We start from the raw sequence: 18,874 nt of genomic DNA on the forward strand, positions 1-18,874 counted from the left end.
TCATCAAATTTGTATTCCAATGTTGTTAAATTGATTGATTGGTGCATGGAAATACGTGACATCACAATTTCCCAGATGAGTCTTGCCCACTTCAACCCAGTGAGAAAAAGCACAGACAGAAACAGAAATGCAGAAATCTCTCACGTGAAATAATCAAAAGGGTTTCAACTTTGGCAGAAAATGTTGTGTTCATGTAGGACCCCATTACTCATAGTCGGTGGCTGATAAACACAAGAAGGCCTGGTGATAAATTCAGTGAATCACTAAAGTGATGCTCCTGAAGGTCATAAAGTAATAAAATTGCTTCATGATGAACACCAGCAAGGCCGGTAGATTTGAGGACTTTCAGAAACTCAATAACTGATGGTGAAAACACTGCAGACCACTGACTGGTCAGAGGGAATCATCACTAGCGTGACATAGGGCATCCTGCACAAACCCAGCATTTTTAAACAACCAAGCTACCATCAATAGCGACCGCAATTTTATATTCAATCGACCCAGATTTAAAAAACAGCAGCCCAGAGCCCACAACACCACGCCGTGTTCAACTGACGAAGTGCAGACATATGAAGAACACCATCCCTTCGCGTAGCTCCTTTTTGTGTGCTTAGCAAGTGTATGGTTGAGTGAGAGAGAGCGCGGCAGAGAGTGACGGTGAATGTGAGCGGAGCAGAGGAAAAGGTTAGCAGTGAAGTTGTCAGTTTAGCAGTAAATGTAGAGTTTGTCAGTGAATAAAGGCTGCAGCTTCTCAAGACCAAAGGAAAGCGCCCACGTGTTGTTTCCCAACCGCTGGCAAAGTGAAGGGGGTTATCGCATTGTTGCATTGAAGATGATGTCTTCGTCGCCCACCTATGTTGAGTGGGAACTATCTGCAGTGGAAAACGAAGTAGAGAAAAGTACCTGGTTCCAAAAGCAAGTAGAGTCAAGTCAAGCTGTACCATGCAGTGGAAACACACCTATAGAGCAACACAATTCAAAACAACCAGCAATTGACTGTGGCATTTGCTTTTTAAACATTACAAACTGCATTGAGCCAACAATCCTCAACATCTCATAAAAGTCACCTGAAATGGCAGGAGGGGCGGCGGTGGTAATCTACACCTGGCATGTATCCGAACGACCTCCAAAACTCACGGTGCGCGCAGCCTTTTTGGACATAGTGTGTTCTAAGCAATATCTATGTCGCAGTCATCAGAAAAAAGTGCCCATGTGGCTCTCTGAGGAGGGTGAGGCCCAGATATGTAGCACTTCCACTTCTTGACACTTGAAAAAGCTGAGTCAGCACAACCCCAAGAAACACACTCCTCAAGTACAGTTACTCCCCGAAACATGAACTTAACAATTTCCAAAACTGAAGCATGTTCATAACTCCTGGAAATGGATCCGCTCTGATACCAGAACATACAGTATAACAATGACCTGAACTGAGCTCTCAGTTCTATGAATGTGTATAGCAGTGATCAGTCAATGCTGTAGAAGTTTCAGCATGGTGCATTTGATTGTTTTTCATGTCATCCTTCATGGAATCTCTGCCTCAGGGTGACGATTAGCTCTGTCTTTCAGCTGCACAACTGCAGTAAATTACTACAGTGAAGGAGGGTGGAATAAATGGAAGATTATAATCGATTAGAACTTTTAGGAACCTACAGTGATGCTGACTAGTATTTTCCTCTCAAACAAAGGCCAAGGCTTTTAAATAACACTAACACACACTAACTCTTTCTGATGTCAGAGTGTGGGGAAAGACTATAGATCTTTCCCTTTGTAAAACCAAGAGGGTGAGTCTCAGCGGTCCAAAGCTCTCCCTCAGCACTTCATTAGTTTTTTTTTATTTAGCACAGAGAGAAGAGAGGAACACCTGCATGCAGCAGCAGCACTGCCCGAGCTGAACCCAAAGCCTCAACTGTCACAGCATCCAGGTTACAGCCTCTCCCACTAACCAGGCTGTAATATTAATCGAAAAAATGTCAGAAGGCAAGGTCTGAATATTGCAAATGGCAGGAGGTTGCAGTTTTGTGACAGACAGGAAAATTATGTCAGACAGCTTCGTCAACAACGCAATATTTCCTGTCAACAACCCCTGACTTACAAACAAAGTTACATGTCAGGGGAAATCTTTCATTTTCTCACTGCTTAGCAAATCCAACATTTAGTGACATCACTTGAGACAATTTATCAGACTTCATGCAACTCCCTCTGGAGCCACAAAAGGTTTTACACAACTGCTTTCACATATGCACTTTCCAAGACGTGTAAACAGACTTTGATGTGTAAAATCAGTGGAGTTCCCCTTTAAAGGTGCCCTGTGGACTTTTCTTGTAAATAAACATTAGTTCTGATTATATTCGGTGATTATATTGTGTGTATATCCTTGAGGTCTAACAAATATGTTCATTACTTTCCTCATAAAACATTTGCAAAGCCGATTTTTAAAGTATCTTTAATTGTGCACTGTTTACATCCATGTTTGCTAGCAGCTAGTCTTCTCTGCCTTTGCACGTACATTCCTACCTTCCTTGGCATGTTACTGCAATCAGCTGTCTATCAGCGAACCACCATGAAATCAGATGTGTGCACAAAACAAACAAAATGGGGACCCTTTCATCAAAACATTGCTCCATAGCACTACTAGTGGTCAAAGAATCTACAGGATACCTTTAATAATACTCGCTTCACATTTTCATGACTGAACCTGACATGCAATACAAGATTTGACTGTTGAAAATCTAGTACCAGTAATTTGAGACACATTTTGCAATGGTGTTGCAAGTTGCTGCAAATCAACAGGACAGTATATGTATTTAGTCAGTGGCACCAGTCTGAACTGGAAATAAACTCTCTTGTTTGACTGAGCTGATAGTGGTGTGTTTACCTCTTTTTCTGTGTGCTGATAGGCACACCAAGTTATGTAAATCTGTTTGAAAGTGATATGTCCTTTAGTGAGAACCCATGCCCACTGCTGCAAGGCCACTTTGGTCTGGAGAGTTAAATAGCTGTCTCTGCTGAATGACATAACCATGGATAACCTTCCGAGATATTCTGCTTTCACACAGATGGAGTCTAATAAATAATATCATACAGGGCTTAAATTTTTGTGTACAGTCCACTTATAAGACAATGGCAAAACATGCAAAGCATGGAAAGGAAAACGGCTCAGTGAATCTTGAACAAAGTGTGCTTACCGATGGTGATCTGACTGACACAGCTGTAGAAGGTTCCTGAAGAGACATTGCAGCTGCTACTGCTGGGCTCACGGTCTATGACAGGTGGAGAGATCACACATAAGGTACAGTATGGCATCAGGTAGACTCTTATCCAGAGCAACTTACAGTGCAACAAAGGCATTGATTTTTAGCACAGGTGACTGTTATAGTTTTACTAATCTCTATTAACAGATATCTGCATATGAATGCAGAATCTGTAGGCAAATGACAAGATTTTGCTATTGGGAGCATTCTGGTTTCCGTTTGTAGTCTGAGTAGTATTGACCAATCATGTTTGAGCAGGCTTTGGTTGCATGCAGGTAAAGAGTCCGTGTGGAGAGCTAAAGAGGCAGAACGCATTGGCCAAAATGCAATCTCAGAACCCATCGGCTATCGTCTGACGACATTTTATCAATCTTGGAACCCTAGAGATTAGCTTTTTATTAGCATTTTTAAAAATGTATCTATAAATAATAATAATAAAACTTTATTTATAGAGCACTTATCAAAACAAAGTACAAAGTGCTTCACAACAAGAGAAATAAAATACCACAGTGAATGATGAAATATAAAGAAATAAAATACATAAAATACACAAAAGCAATAAAATAAAAAATAAAATAAACAGCCAGTTCAGGTAAAATCAGGATATGCTTTCAGATAAAAATGTGTTTTGAGAAGAGACTCTGCATTCAAATAATCGTCAGACGATAGCCGATGGGTTCTGAGATTGCTAATCGTACTGTAAACAGTGGCCGGCGTACAGAAGAGGAAGTTTTGGCCGGATATTCATTTTCCGGATAGCCGTTGGCTACACCGGAAGCCCCGAAACACTGGCCGTTGCCCCAAGAGGCTAAATCGTCATCAGACGATAGCCAATGGGTTCTGAGATTGTAGTTTGTTTAGTTACTTTTACAGCCATTGCTAGAGTATTGTGTTTCCTGCAATTCCAAATTGTATCCACTAAGCCACTAAGCCTAGTGCTGTTCCTGGGGGCTTGAGAAAAGCCATGACCCTGCAGCGTTACAGGAATGAAACCCCTAATCCTGCAATGTTAGTGCCCTGCTCCACACATTGAGCTACACAAGGGGGAAAAACCCTTGACCTTGGCAGAGTTAAGGGAATAAAATCCATGAGTCTGGCAGCTTTAGTGCCTTCGTCTTCCAATTTATATAGAAAGGGAATGAAATCATCCACTGTGGTAAAACACTGTGAATAAAATTCATAATACTAGCAGTGTTATGGCAATGAGCCCATAACCCTGGAGGACTTGCAGGAAGAAAACCCTTCACTAACCCTGATGTGTTAAGGGAATTATGTCTCAAACCCTGCAAGAGAATGTTTGATGCTTACTGATCTGGAGACGTCCTACTCTGCAAATCTGAAGTGCACCCTTTACAACCCCTAACCCTAAAATTAATGAAATAACAATTGTATCTCACAGTAACTACATTCTCTGATGACTTAAGGTCAGTGTAGCACAATTAAACTATATATGGAATGTGGCTGAAATGGTGAGATGCACATTGCAAGTAGTTCTTACAACTTTACTGGCACAAAAAATGCAAACACAAACAGAACTACATGAATACACAATTAACAGAATGGTAGACAATGCTCAAGTTTATTTTATAGGAGCAATATTAGGATTCATTTAGAGTCCTGTTTCTGACCACCTGGCAAATAGGTCCAATATTTACATTCCTTTTAGGTTTTCTTGGTCTCCACCAACTCCTTAGGGGGCATATCTGGCACTTTAGCTGCTAAATGCTCCACTATGTTCACCAGCTAGTTGTTAACTGTGCTGTTTGGTGTTGGGCAGGTAGCGTACAGTGGGTTTATCACAGGATTTTCGCTGTTGCGACTAGAGACTGGATTGATGAGAGTAGTGAAACTGAACCAAAACATTAAAGTCTGTCAAACCAAAACAATGAGCTGAAAGATGCTAAGACACTTCGTAAAACTGAAGGCAAATGTAAATTTAAGTGATAATTCTCTGTGGGTTTGTCATTATGAGCAACACATTTCACATAATTTGATAATTATCAAGGGAGATAGAGGTTAAATCATTAAACTGTCCCAGCAGAGGAAAAGACTTTCAAAGGCACTGCAGTCGCTACATGAAGGTACAACCTAACATTTTTGCATCAAACTGAGAACTGAATACAAAGGCTTGTGCTCATATAGCAATTTAGATAACTTTTGTAGAAACCTCTCATTTCCTTACTCTCTAATCTAACACCTACAGCTGCATCAAAGAAGAGCAACCGCAGCACAGCTTAGACATTTATCACTGACTGGGAGTCTTTTCAGCATAAGCACTTGCATTTGCTTCCGTGTTTGGAGATAAAGCTTCAGGTATCATTTATGTCCAAAGTTATGGGAAGTCAGCACGTGGACTTAGCAAACCATATCAGTCTCTGAGCGGCTTCCAGTGACATCTATAATGTATCATCAGAGGGTGCTTTAAAATGTTAAACATCATTTAAGCTTTGTGTACAAAATATCTGCTTTTTTGATTATACCTGCAACATTTTTTTTAAAGTAGCATCCAGGAGTGAAACAATCTTAAATGACTGTAGCAAGTTCACAGGCTGATAAATAGACTACTGATTTATTGTGAGCAGCAGATAAGAAGCCATATACTCTGATGCAGCAGCTGTGTCTCTAGATGAACTGTTTCGCCTATAGGCAATTGTAATTAGAAATAAAGAGCACTACTGTGTTTGTGTGTGTGTGTGTGTGTGTGTGTGTGTGTGTGTCCTCAACACAGACTCTAGATGTTTCAAGTTAGAGACTGTCATGGGAAATTAAGGGTAATTTAACGTCAGCGTTTTTGAATAATACCAATCGGGTAACGTCTCCTCACAGATACTCACAGCAACAAATATTCCACATTTTTCACACACTGGTGGTCCCCATAAATCATTATGCAGCCTCTGCCATAAACTCACAGACTAGTTTATTTTTCTGGTATAATTCATAACTTATTTAACCTTTTATATGTATAAGTCTTGAGTTGTCCTAAGCAGTCATTTGGAGCAGATTGGAGCACCACATCCTCATTACAGCTCACACTCAATAGTGAAATTAAGGTAATTGGTGATATAAACTGAGGATACAAAATCAACCACACATGTGATGACATATATGAAAAGTCACGTTACTGTTTGTTTGGTTTTTTTTGTCCCATATGCTGCATAGGATGCCTTTACCTGCGGATCCGGAGGAGAGGCGCGTCGCGATGGCGCGGCGAGGACTGCCCGGACAAACCCGCACCACCTCGTCTTGACATTGCAAACAGATGACCTGGTTCTCCTGATTTTCTCCGACCTTGCTGCAGCCCATGTGCTCGCCCCCTGCCTGGATCTTCATACCTGTGTTAATCTGACGTACAAGTCGCTTGTCTGCTCCTGCCTCATGCTCCAGCATCCTCCTCACCGGCGGCGGTCACACTTATTACGCATGGCTTCGGCGTGTGAAGGCAAAAACTTCTCCTGTGCCTAAAGCATCCTTAACTCCACCCACTGCACTGGAATTGAAGCACTGTTTATTCAAAGCTGCTCCCAGCAGCAGCTCACCTCGGCTCCATCAAGTCAGCCTCTCTCTGCTCGTGTCGCGGTTGATGTTGCGGTCTTTACGCACGGCTGCAGGCGTGGCTGCTTCACGTGGTTGGTGAGGTCGCAGTGTCAAATTACTGTGGGAATATCGGTGATACCAAGATTAAGAAGTCATAACATAAGGTCTCTGTTAACTACCACAGACTCTAAATGTTTCTAAAATATCATTCAAGTATTGCCCATTTTATAAAAATGCTGCAATGTAGTTTTGATTCAACTTTACTCTCGCAACTGTAACAGAGCCGTATGTTTGTGTACTTTTATAAAATCTGTGTTAGTTTTTTTTTTTTTAACTCAAGTAGGCCTATTGTACTTCGCTACACTTCAAGTCGCATCCTTAACAGAGGAAAAACAAAAGTCACATGAAAAGGTCATGAGAAGCTGAGAGAGACGAACGCAGCAGAAGAGAGTCGCCATCAGCTGCTGCAGCAGAGAAGAAGCTGCTGGTGTGGCTGCGGCCGCAGGAGGGCAGAGCTCCACGTCCAGGGAGCTGCCACTCACTCAGCTCACAGTGGTGGAATAAGTATTGTCTTTTATTTAAGTAGCAATGCCACAGTGTAAAAATACTCAGTTACAAGTAAAAATCCTGCATTCAAACTCTTACTTAAGTAAAAGTACAAAAGTATTAGTATCAAAATATACTTAAAGTGGGTGGCCCTGAGGGTCAAAACACAAGGACATTTCAGATTACGGAAAAGGAGGGACAACACTTCTTGTTTGTGATTGGACAGAACCCAAGTCTCTGGCTAGCCTCCTGTTAAACATCAGGCTATCAGAGCGCAGACAGATGTTTGGATACAGAACTGACTGACTTTAAAGCAGAAACATGGCCTCTGTGTTAAAAGGGAGACGGTAATGCGAACGCTTCGCGAACTAAACCCTCGCTGAACTTTGTCGCGGACATGTTGTAGGCATGTAGACAGGTAAATGACAAATTTAAACCGATTGGACGTGTTTTCCTGCAGAATCATGCTGGTCAAATGTGGACCAACAAATAGCAACCCCAAATTAGTAAAAAAAACAACTTCTATATCCAAACATCCCTGTTTCAGAAAGCAGGTTTAGTGAAAACTCTGAAAGAGAGGTAACTTAACTGACTCTGTGAACCTGCTCGCTGGCAGGTTTACTTCAACAACATGACCGCTTTCATGATCAATCTGTCATCAATGTAAGGACAGAAACAGCCATCTCTGGACATCGTGGATTCATCCTCAGCTCTGAGTAAAACCTATACATTGTCCTTTATAACACTGTGACTGTGTGGGCATTACAGTATGGCAGCTGTCAGGTTGTCAACAGTTCCCCAGCACCCAAACATTTACCATACATTACTCTATCACTGCTTAAATAAAACAAATCTGTATGAAGACACATAATACACTGATCAATGAACAATCATTTGTCATGTTGTGATTGGTCGCACTGATGGAACATTCCTGTCATAGTTATCATATCATGTTGGAGATAATGTGAATATTTCTGAGTGAGGATGATTGTAGTGCAGCTGAAACAACTAAGATTCTAAAACTGGACTAAATGTAGTTTAAAGGTGAGTTTTATAATATGTAATATAGGCTGCATGTAGTCTTAATGTGTTTTGACAGCATTTCAGTGATGTTGAAATGTTTAAACATGTTGAAATATAGCCTGGTCATTAAATGCTGTTGAGCAAGATATTTAAATGTAAAATATACATCTAAAATTTTACAGTCTTATTAAGTATCTGCGGGGCTGATGGGGGAAAGTGGAAGAGAGAAAATGGGCGGAGTAGGCCATGTGAGGGAAGCGAGAACTGGTGTATAGTTGGGTGTGGCAGTCAGGCGATGGGGGAAGGAGGGAAAGTCTGAGGGCATCTGGTGGAGAGCTTGAGGATGGCAGGTCTGGGGAGTTGGAGCTAGACAGGGACAGAGAGCAATGCAGAGGCCTGGGGGTGAGAGAGTGTGGCTGAAGAGAGGGACTGAAGAGCAAACTGTGAGACTTTGTGTCTTTTAATTTACTTCTGTCATATCTTATTACACATTTGGGCAAGGACTAAACCCCTCAAATGGGTCCCCTCAAATGACAGAACAACTAGAAAGAAAAGAAAAATAACAATATAATAACTCACTCGCAATGGACTGGCTCCCTCTTAAAGGTCTGAGGGCGGCCCAAGGCAATGACACCCAAAAGATAACGATAAGAAAACTAAGTACAAGGAAACCAAAAAGGAAAATGTATTTTCTAAACTTCTTACTATGCGAAATGGGGTCCTACATGAACACACAATTATCTGCCAAAGGCAGACCAGTTTGGGTTATTTGTCGTTTGAGACAAATGGTGATATGACACACTTATGTGCACCAATCAAAGATTTAGCAACATCTGAATAAGAATCCGATGACAGTTGATGGGTTGTTTGGTCACTGTCAATCTAATCTCATCAAACCACACCCACACAGTCATGATGAAGCAGATTAGCTGAGTTTTTGACTGTTAAACACTTAATTAATAATACCTAAAGTTTTTTTCTCTGATTGTTGCTTATTTAGTCATGAATATTTAGTGTTGATGTAAAGCCAAGATGTAAAGCAAAACTTGTATTGACTGGTGCAGGAAGAGATGGCAATCCAGTAGCACAAAACACCCAACCCACAGTATGCATATTTTGATTGTTGTATGCCTCCAATTTTCATTAAAGAAAACTTATACTAAGAGAAGAATTAGAGCTATGTTTGGCTGATCAATAGTGTAGGAAGAGGGAGGGGGTGCTATGAAGGTCAGTGTTTTGTTAAGGAAAAACCCACAAAAATGCAGAGCGATTTGCAAATACGCATAACTTACTCGTAAGTCGTAAACATATTTTAATTTCCCATAAAAATGTTACAGATTTTACAAACGTAAACAGTTTCCCCACAACAAATACATGTAAAGTGATATATATGCATTTGTGGATTTTTGTCCAATTTGTACTGCAGAAATCTGTAGAAAAAAATCCACAAATGTGTACCATAATACACAAATATCTCACTGTCCACAAACATCTTGACATTAACCAAGAAACATAATAAACATGCCATAGCAGGCATAATTATCAAACGGAAAGAAACTATTTAGCTTTATGCGTTAACATTACATTATACTGTCATATGTGCTTGGTTCTGACAACCACTGTCACGAGACCATTATAATTGTGTCATGAATAATTCCCTTGACCTCAAGTGGAACCATTTGGACTTGTCATGAAGATGTCAGTAATGTTATGAGGGCAGTTTGATGACAGAGTACAGTATCATGGTGATTTATGGAGTTTCCTGATGGACAGATAGCTTTACTTGTTGCTAAAGTAACGCTAGCTAACCTAACCACATTGGTGGTGGTTGAGGTGAGTTTCCCCCTTCACTGTGAAGCACTTTGGGTATCAAGATAAAACGCTAACGTTATATAAATGTAATCCATTATTATTATTAATATAACCGCTAACTGCTGCTAATTGTAACTGTTAGCTGCTTTTAGCTAATTAGCGTGGTTAGACCTGTGCAGCCAGCCGTGCTATTAACTAGCTGACTCAGCCCCAGGATGCCAGAAGGCAAACCCGGCTAGAAAACCACTTCGGTACTGTATTCCCTGTCAAACTGGCCACAGTCGGTCTCGGAGGTTGGAACCAGCAAATCGGTGTGGTCCAGACCAAGATCAAGTGCAGCGGGCTCAGTAGTGGAGCAGTAGTCATTATCTTGATTATCTACATCCATAGGAGGATCCTTATTTTGGATTGTGTCTGTATTCAGTTGCTCTGTCCTTTTCCAAACCCTGGGCCGTGGGGCAGGCAGGGTAAAGTTGTTCCACCCAAAAAGCACCGGGACGGCCCCATTCTTCAGTCATTTACGTCTGGCTGGGGTAGGAGGCTCAATCAGATCTGTACTATGAAAGTGTCGGCTGTAGACTCTCGTGTGATTAGTTATGGTTAGGGCTGGGTATCATTTAAAAAATGATGATACCAGTACCAAAACCAGTACCCTTAAAATGATACCAATACCAATAGAGTACTTCGTTCAATACCCATCGTGTGAATGGAAGCATTTAGTTGCGTAAAATGCCACCACTCCTCCCCATCCAAATGATTTTTACACAAATACATTTTGAAAGTGTTCTTGAATTCAATTTTAAAGGAAAAGATAAGTGTAGCCTATATACAGAGAGCCAGCACAGCAGACCAGCCTTGTTTACCAGAGTGTTGAGTAATAGGAAGCATTCATTCTGAAGGACTATGAGTTAACAGTTTGAGTCAAGGCACACTCCACCAGCACTCCACACTAGGGCTGGGACAATTCATTGACGTAATCGACATCATCGATTATGGAAATACATCGGTTTGCATATTGTTTGTTGGCGCGTCGCAATGAAGTATGGCTGCACCCGGTCAAAGCATGGATTCCCCCAGAGAACAAGCTGCAGCTTCAAAACCTCGCCCACAATCTTCCCTCGCTCTACCCCTCCCGAGAGGTCTACTGAGAGTCGCACATGCTCTGCAGAGAAACACACACAGAGAGAGTTTCCTGTTCATGTAGGCCTACTTATGCTTATGCCGTTGTTTAGTAAAAGCTTTTAAGTGCACCTGTTGGTCATTCGATGCCACGTTGGTTTCGATTCGATAGGCGACATCATTAACAACAAGCCTCCTCCACAGCTCACCTGCTGTTGTGAAAACGGAATCGCAGGTGAAAAAAATCCAAAACACGAGTAATAAAACATAGTGCTGACAAAGAAAGTCAACAGTGCAGACACATACGGGGAGAGAGAAACAGAAAGAAGCAGGCAGGGCAAGCCGGTGTGTGTGTGCAGACCAGAGGTGTAGGTCTGTGCATGTGTGTGTGGGGAAAAGAGAACTGAAGGGAAAAGCAAGGTGAGCAGATTAAAGTAGTCTGTGAGTAAACACTAAAATAATTAAGTGAATGGTGAATTAAGTAGAATTAAAATGGTAACATAAGAAACAACTAGAAATAGGGTAATATATTAATTTATTCTTTCAAATATTATATTTTCAATAGGCAAATATATTTTTTGTTGCAGAATAATGCTCTGCAGTACATATTGTTTCTACATTTGTTTCTTGTCATGCTTGTTTTTAAGAGAAAATGATATTTTGATATTTATTTGGGGTAAATTAATTGTTACATTAATCAAGTAATAAAAGAATAATCTTTAGAATAATTGATAAATTTGTCGCTAGACTGATCGAAGAAATAATCGTTAGGTGCAGCCCTACTCCACACACTGGTCCGGAGCTGGGCCTGGGTCCAGACCGCTGGAGAGCGAGGCGAAGAAGTGCTCAGTATGTGTGAGGGGTGGCAGCCCGCCTCTTTATGTAGCTGCTAGCTGTAGCTGCGGTAGTTCAGATGCAGATGTAGTTTAGGTTGTTTTTCTAGCTACAATATGACTAGCGTTACTATACTAGCATAGGGCTGTATGTTTAAGTTAAGTTGTCTAGCAACCTGAGATTTCACTGGAAATATGTGCATAGAGCGTATTGCAAACTAAAAGTTGCTGCACCAGTTGATTTTCCTACTGATTCCTCACTGGAATGTCTGGCAAGAAAGACAGGAAAACATTGTAAAGTGCAAAGTAGAAGCAGTACACTACAGAGTACTCAGAGAGCCTTTGAGGAAGAAAACACTTCATTTGAGGAAGGCCCTTTGGCTCAAGGGAAATAGCCCAGATCTGTCAAGTAATAACTCAGCTACTGCAGAGATCCTTTATACTCTTACAAGTGGGGTGTAGACCAGTCTCACCTGAGCAAAGTCCAGCCTGCTGCCTGGTAATCAAACAGTGTGTCATCTTTAGTGTTCTTCGAATCATCTCAGACTTCACATCTAATTATAACTTTATCTATTTGTTTATTTAATTTTATTTATTTTGAAAACCATCTGAATTGATGTAGTCTGAATTTCCATCTAACTATAAAGGAAGGAATCTCTGTCTGTCCTTCATATGTCTCAAGAACCCGTCATCCAATCGAAGTCACACTTGGCAGGTGTATTGCTGAGGACCCGAAGGAGTGTCGACTGTGAAGTAGTTTGGATGAGTGGTTCTTGAGAAACATCGTCCTGCATGTGCAAGTTTAAACAATAGTTGGTGACTACATTATACCCAGAGCCATGTAGAGAGAGGGTTAGACTTACAGTTTTAGAAGTATGCTTGCGCAAGTTTAAACCAAGGGTCATAAAGAGGGTTAGGGTTAACTATACTATACTATAAAGGAAGGAATCTCTGTATGTCTGTTCTTCACATATCTCGAGAACCATTCATCCGAATGGGAGTGCAGTGCCGAATTTGGTGGAATTTGATCACACGACAAATAAATGAACTTAATTAATTAACAAATGCTCAGAGACGCTTCGTGCAGCAGTGGGGCGGGGCTTCAGGGCTCTGCTGCATGCACACAGTCGGAGATCAGAGCTGTAGCCAACAGCAAGTCAGAGAAACGGAAGAAGACAGGAAAAACACATTTGGACACCCGACACATTTAGTATTGATGAATGTAATAAACACTGAATAAACAAGCAAACAGCGAGCTGCTCAGCTCAGACAGTATGCTGTCCAGGAGTAACTCGACGTCACGCTGTGGTGGCCAATCCGGCAGTCAGACCATTCAAAATACTCTACAGTATGCCTGAAATATCACTGAAACCAGGTGCTATCCAGGCAGATTTCATGGACCAAACGATGATACTCTCCCAGTTGGGTCCTCACTTGGTTTATTTCGTGTAGGCAGCTTCAATGTCTGTGTCTGGCTTGCAGTCTATGCTGAAAAATAGTGATACCAAGAAGCTTCCTTTGATTTGTGTTCATTTGTTTGAGAGAGAGAAAGACAGAGCGACAGTGGTGGTCGAGTGACCTAGAGAGTGAATGAGGAGAGGGAGTGCCGGTAGCAAGAAAGCCGGTGAATCAGAGAAATATGTCGTTATTTTCTGATTGTTTCACAGCGGTTACATTCTAAAGTACAAATAAACATGCCCACATCCCCACACATGCAACTAATCGCCACAACACCTGATTTTGTCTGAATAAGCTCTTCTTAAGGAAAGAGAGGGGTGTTGAAGCAGTGACCGTTTTCAGAATCTTGAAATGAATTTGGATTAGTGTGAGTGAATATTCTTACTTTGAAGAATTGAAAAATGCAGAGGGCCTAACTGTAAATGGCTAAACATGCATAATAGTCAAATAACGAAACTACTGAAAATGGGCTATTGAGTGTGAGTGTTCATTAAGCCCTCAAGTCCCTGTATGATTGTTTTCACCACAAAAATAGCTTCTGATTTTTTTGTACTCCATAATAATAAAACCTTAAGCATGAGCACAGCTGGCGGTCAGAGCTTTTTCTGGTGTGTGCTCTAAGAGAAAAGTAGACAGTGAAAACACAGCTTTTAGGCTACTTCCCACAGGCAGTTGAAAACCAGTAGTCTCACATAAGCACAAATGAGCAAATAAACTCACCCACTCCAATGATCTGAACTGAAAGTACAGAAAATAAATGATCTGTGATTGATTCACTTTATTTTAGGATGCACATTTTTTCAAAGCTCTCTGTTATGTATTTTATTTTTAAATGCAGCCCTCAAATGAGAACAGGTTCACTATTACAGTACTTAACATCTGTGTATAATAGAATATTAGTTTCTTACATGTTGTTGGTGTATATATACATATATATATACTAAGACATTAGGTAAATATTTACATTTTAATCCAATCAAAGCGTCCAGGACAGTGCATTGTAGGGATGCTGTTAAAACCCACAGCGTTCGACATTACACAGACAGCTACAGTAAAAGCTGACATTAGCTAGCGTTACTGTTAGCGTGGTGTTAACCTAACATTAGTCGAAGTGTTTTCTTGCTGAAGCGGCTGGCTACAGGGAGAAAGGACAACTGTATGATCATATCAGTATTTTCAGATATTTATATTAACGTGAGTACCGTAGCTGTTGAGCTCAATGCAGCGGGCTACATGGCTAGCTAGCCACAAGTACATCACTGAAGTGTCTCATAATAGGGCTAACGTTAGACTGCTATATGGGATGACAGCCTCAATAACGTCACATCTTGGGTCTAAACAGTATAATGAGTAGATTTACAGTAGTTCTGAACTTTAATTTATCTTCGACATGACACAGTGGTAATATATTGGGATCCCACGTCCACTCCGTTCTTAAAGAGCAACCGTCTTTTTTATAAGCGGAGAAAGTCCGCCAGATATCTCATACAGAGATAAATAATACATATTATACATTATTTTGGACCCGTCAAAATTTTTTAAAATGATTAATTCACAATCATAATAATTTTTTTTTTAGGAAAAATTATGCGTTTATTCCGCACCTTTTTAAAAAAAGCTCTGTGAATGTTTTTTTTTTAATATTCGTCTACATAAAAATTTTATCAATAAAACCTTTAAATGAAAAACATGTTAAAAGTTTAATAAATGAATGAATTGTTTGTCATCGTTTTCCGTGCCACATTAAAATCAAATCACAACACAGAAAACAAAGTGAAAAGGTGTATTGCATTTCAGTGTTGTCCAGTGTAGGCTAAGGAGGATTATTTTACCCAGAATTGAAATTAAGAGGTAAAATGACAAACCATTATTAGATTTTAGAAATTGGATATTGAAATGACAAATTGATATTGTGAAATGGCAATTTGAAAATGAAAAGTGAAATTTAAAATCTTGAAATGGAAAATAGAAGAGCTTAAATGCAAAAGCTTAAACTGAAATGTGTAATTGAAAATGAAAACATAAGAAAAATTGAAAGAATTTGAATGAATTATTAAAATATAAAGTTATTAGTTAAGTTGTTTTTTCATGTTCCTCCTTCTCTTTTGCTTTGGGCCTGAAAACCCCATCTGTGGAAACCAGGGACATGTTTGTATCTGATCACCTATGCATTGTTTTCAATTGTGAATTAGAGGCTGCCAGTTCTGTCTTATCCCGCTCTAAGTACACACGCGTCCTTAATGAGCATAGTGCCTCAAAATTCTGTACATGGTTCAATCCTCCGGGCAGTGTGTTTCCCGATTCCTCCAACACCAACGATTTGGTTGATTATTTTAACTACCAGTGTTCTTCAACCTTAGATCTCATAGCTCCTCTTAAAAATAGACAAAACTCAAAGACTAGAAGACAGCCATGGTTAAATGACAGTATTCGAAGCTGTAAAAAGAATTGCAGAAGAGCAGAACGCAGATGGAAGAAATCACGTCTCCAGGTCCACTTTGTGGCCATGAAAGAGTTATTACGCCTTTATAATAGGATGGTGAAGGATGCAAGAACATGTCATTTCTCTGCACTTATCTCTGCCCATCAGCACAACCCCAGATTCCTGTTTAAGACTGTGGATCAGTTAGTTAACCCTGCCTCTCCTTGTGCCCCTGCTGAGTGTGATGCTGATTGTGAAAAGTTTCTTTTGCACTTTGCTGGTAAGGTGGAGTTAATAAGATCTGATATCACCCCCAATCCAGCCTTTTTAGATGTGGATCACCCGCTCAGGGATTCTTTGAGCAATTTTTCTGCTGTTACTCTGCCCGAACTCGCAGACATCATGTCTCTTATGAGAGTATCCTCCAGCCCTCTGGACAAAATCCCAACTAGGTTTTTATTGGAAGTTATGGATTGTATTGCGCCCCTTTTACAAATTATTTTTAACAGCTCGCTGTCTACTGGCTGCGTCCCTGATTTCTTTAAAACAGCTTGTGTCCAGCCAGTCTTAAAAAAACCTGGGCTTGATCCCACCCTCCTGGATAACTACCGCCCAATATCCAAATTGCCTTTTTATTTGAAGATTCTCGAAAAACTTGTATCTAAGCAGCTCCTTGCTGCTGTGGAAAACAATGATACCTTTGAAAAGTTCCAATCTGGCTTTCGTCAACACCACAGCACTGAGACAGCCCTTCTCAAAGTCACTAATGACCTTTTAATGAATGCAGACGCAGGCATGTGTTCAATTCTTGTGCTGTTGGACATAAGTGCTGCCTTTGATACAATTGATCATGGCATTCTTTTAGACAGACTGAGGCACTGGGTGGGCATATCTGGAACTGCACTAGACTGGTTCGCATCTTATCTGTCCAATAGGAAATTCTGTGTTAGCATTAATAACTTCAAGTCATCCTTTTCCCATATCAAGTATGGTGTGCCTCAAGGTTCAATTCTGGGACCAATATTGTTCTCCTTATACATGCTTCCCTTGGGTGATGTAATCCGCAGACATGGTATTTCTTTTCATTGTTATGCGGATGACACACAGTTGTACCTCCCTGTCAAGCCCACTGACCTTAGTATGCTGAGTTCTCTGCATGACTGCCTGTCTGACATAAAAAATTGGATGTCGATAAATTTTCTTCAGCTCAACTCAAATAAAACTGAAATCCTTGTTATTGGGCCCCAACACATCACTAAACAAATACTGCCATCCACTGGTAACCTGTCACAACATATCAAGCCTGTTGCACGAAATCTTGGTGTCCTGTTTGATAGCAATTTATGTTTTGAGCAACATATCACTGAGCTTGTCCAATCATGTTTCTATCACCTCAGAAACATTGCAAAAATACGATCTATTTTAAATCTTAGTGATGCAGAAACTGTTGTGCATGCTTTTATCTCCTCACGCCTTGATTATTGTAACAGCCTGTTCACTTGTCTTAATCAAAAGCTCTGACACGACTGCAGACTGTACAAAACTCAGCTGCTAGGCTGTTAACCAGGACCAAGAAGTATGACCACATAACACCTGTTTTAGCCTCTTTACACTGGCTCCTGTTGGTTTTAGGATTGATTTTAAGATCTTGTTGATTACTTTTAAGGCTCTTCATGGCCTGGCCCCAGATTATATTTTAGACCTTGTAATTCCTTATGAACCTTCACGTAGTTTGAGATCTTCGGGCAGGGTCTCCTGTCTGTTCCTGAGTCCAGGATGAAAACTAAGGGGACAGAGCTTTTGCTATCAGGGCCCCGAGGCTCTGGAACAACTTGCCCGAAGAAATTAGGTTGTCTGAGTCAGTGTCTTCGTTTAAATCTCGTCTCAAAACACATTTTTATCTGAAAGCATATCCTGATTTTACGTGAACTGGCTGTTTATTTTACTGTTTATTTTATTGCTTTTCTGTATTTCATGTGTTTTATTTCTTTATATTTCGTCATTCACTGTGTTATTTTATTTTTCTTGTTGTGAAGCACTTTGTACTTTGTTTTGATAAGTGCTCTATAAATAAAGTTTTATTATTATTATTATTTTGCATTTATCATTTTCTATTTGGCATTTAACATCTTCCATTTTAAATTTTCAAGCTGTATGTAAATTAGAGGGCGTGGAGGGGAGTCTGACTGCTAAACAGCACAATGTTATGTAAAGTGAACTAAATGCAGACAGGCTGCTCCTGCTACTGTTCAGAAACCTCTTGCTAAGCTGCAGCTACTCACTAGCTACAATTATATATATAACAAAGTGTTCACTTTATTTCTTTTTTTATTTGTTTCAGTTTGGGTATTTTAATGCTTCCACAGTGAAGCCCCAACTCCCTGCTTTTTTCCTTCTATTTTCAATTTTCTCCTTTTTATTCATCCAAAAAGAAGTCATGCATTCAAAACTTCACTTTAATAAAAGTACTAAAGTATTAGCATCAAATATACTTAAAGTACCAAAAGTAAAATTGTGCAGAATGGCCCATTTCAAAATGATATATCATATCATGGTATTATATTGATGCATTATATGTATCACTTTAATGTTGCAGCTGGAAAAGGTGGGGCTAATTTTAACTACTTTATATACTTTATCTATAGTAATACATCTAATGTATTTGTTGATTATTTTGTATTGATCTAAGTCTGCAAAGTAACTAGTAACTAAAACTTAAAAATAAATGTAGAGGAGTAAAAAGCACAGTATTTGCCTCTGAAATGTAGTTGAGTAAAAAATACACTAGCATAAACTGGAAAAGCTCAAGTAAAGTACCAGTACCTCAAAACTGTGCTTAAATACAGTATTTGAGTAAATGTACTTAGTTCCTTTCC

General features: G+C 40.0%; 1 protein-coding gene across 2 annotated transcripts in view; it reads right to left on the reverse strand.

The window, feature by feature from the left end:
* Positions 1 to 9,523, reverse strand: part of LOC122871278 (anoctamin-4-like) — a 50,682-nt gene extending 41,159 nt beyond the window's left edge. Inside the window, exons 1-2 of one of the 2 annotated variants that reach the window (XM_044186197.1) lie at positions 6,422 to 9,523; positions 3,186 to 3,260 (exon numbers count right to left, since the gene is read on the reverse strand). In XM_044186197.1, coding sequence (XP_044042132.1) covers positions 3,186 to 3,260; positions 6,422 to 6,638 — 292 coding nt within the window. In that variant the 5' untranslated portion in view covers positions 6,639 to 9,523. Of the gene's footprint in view, positions 1 to 3,185; positions 3,261 to 6,421 lie in introns of those variants that run through there. The other variant, XM_044186198.1, reaches the window with a different exon arrangement.
* Between the last annotated feature and the right edge of the window lie 9,351 nt (positions 9,524 to 18,874).

The sequence above is a fragment of the Siniperca chuatsi genome, linkage group LG23, assembly GCF_020085105.1.
Source record: "Siniperca chuatsi isolate FFG_IHB_CAS linkage group LG23, ASM2008510v1, whole genome shotgun sequence".
Taxonomy (NCBI): domain Eukaryota; kingdom Metazoa; phylum Chordata; class Actinopteri; order Centrarchiformes; family Sinipercidae; genus Siniperca; species Siniperca chuatsi.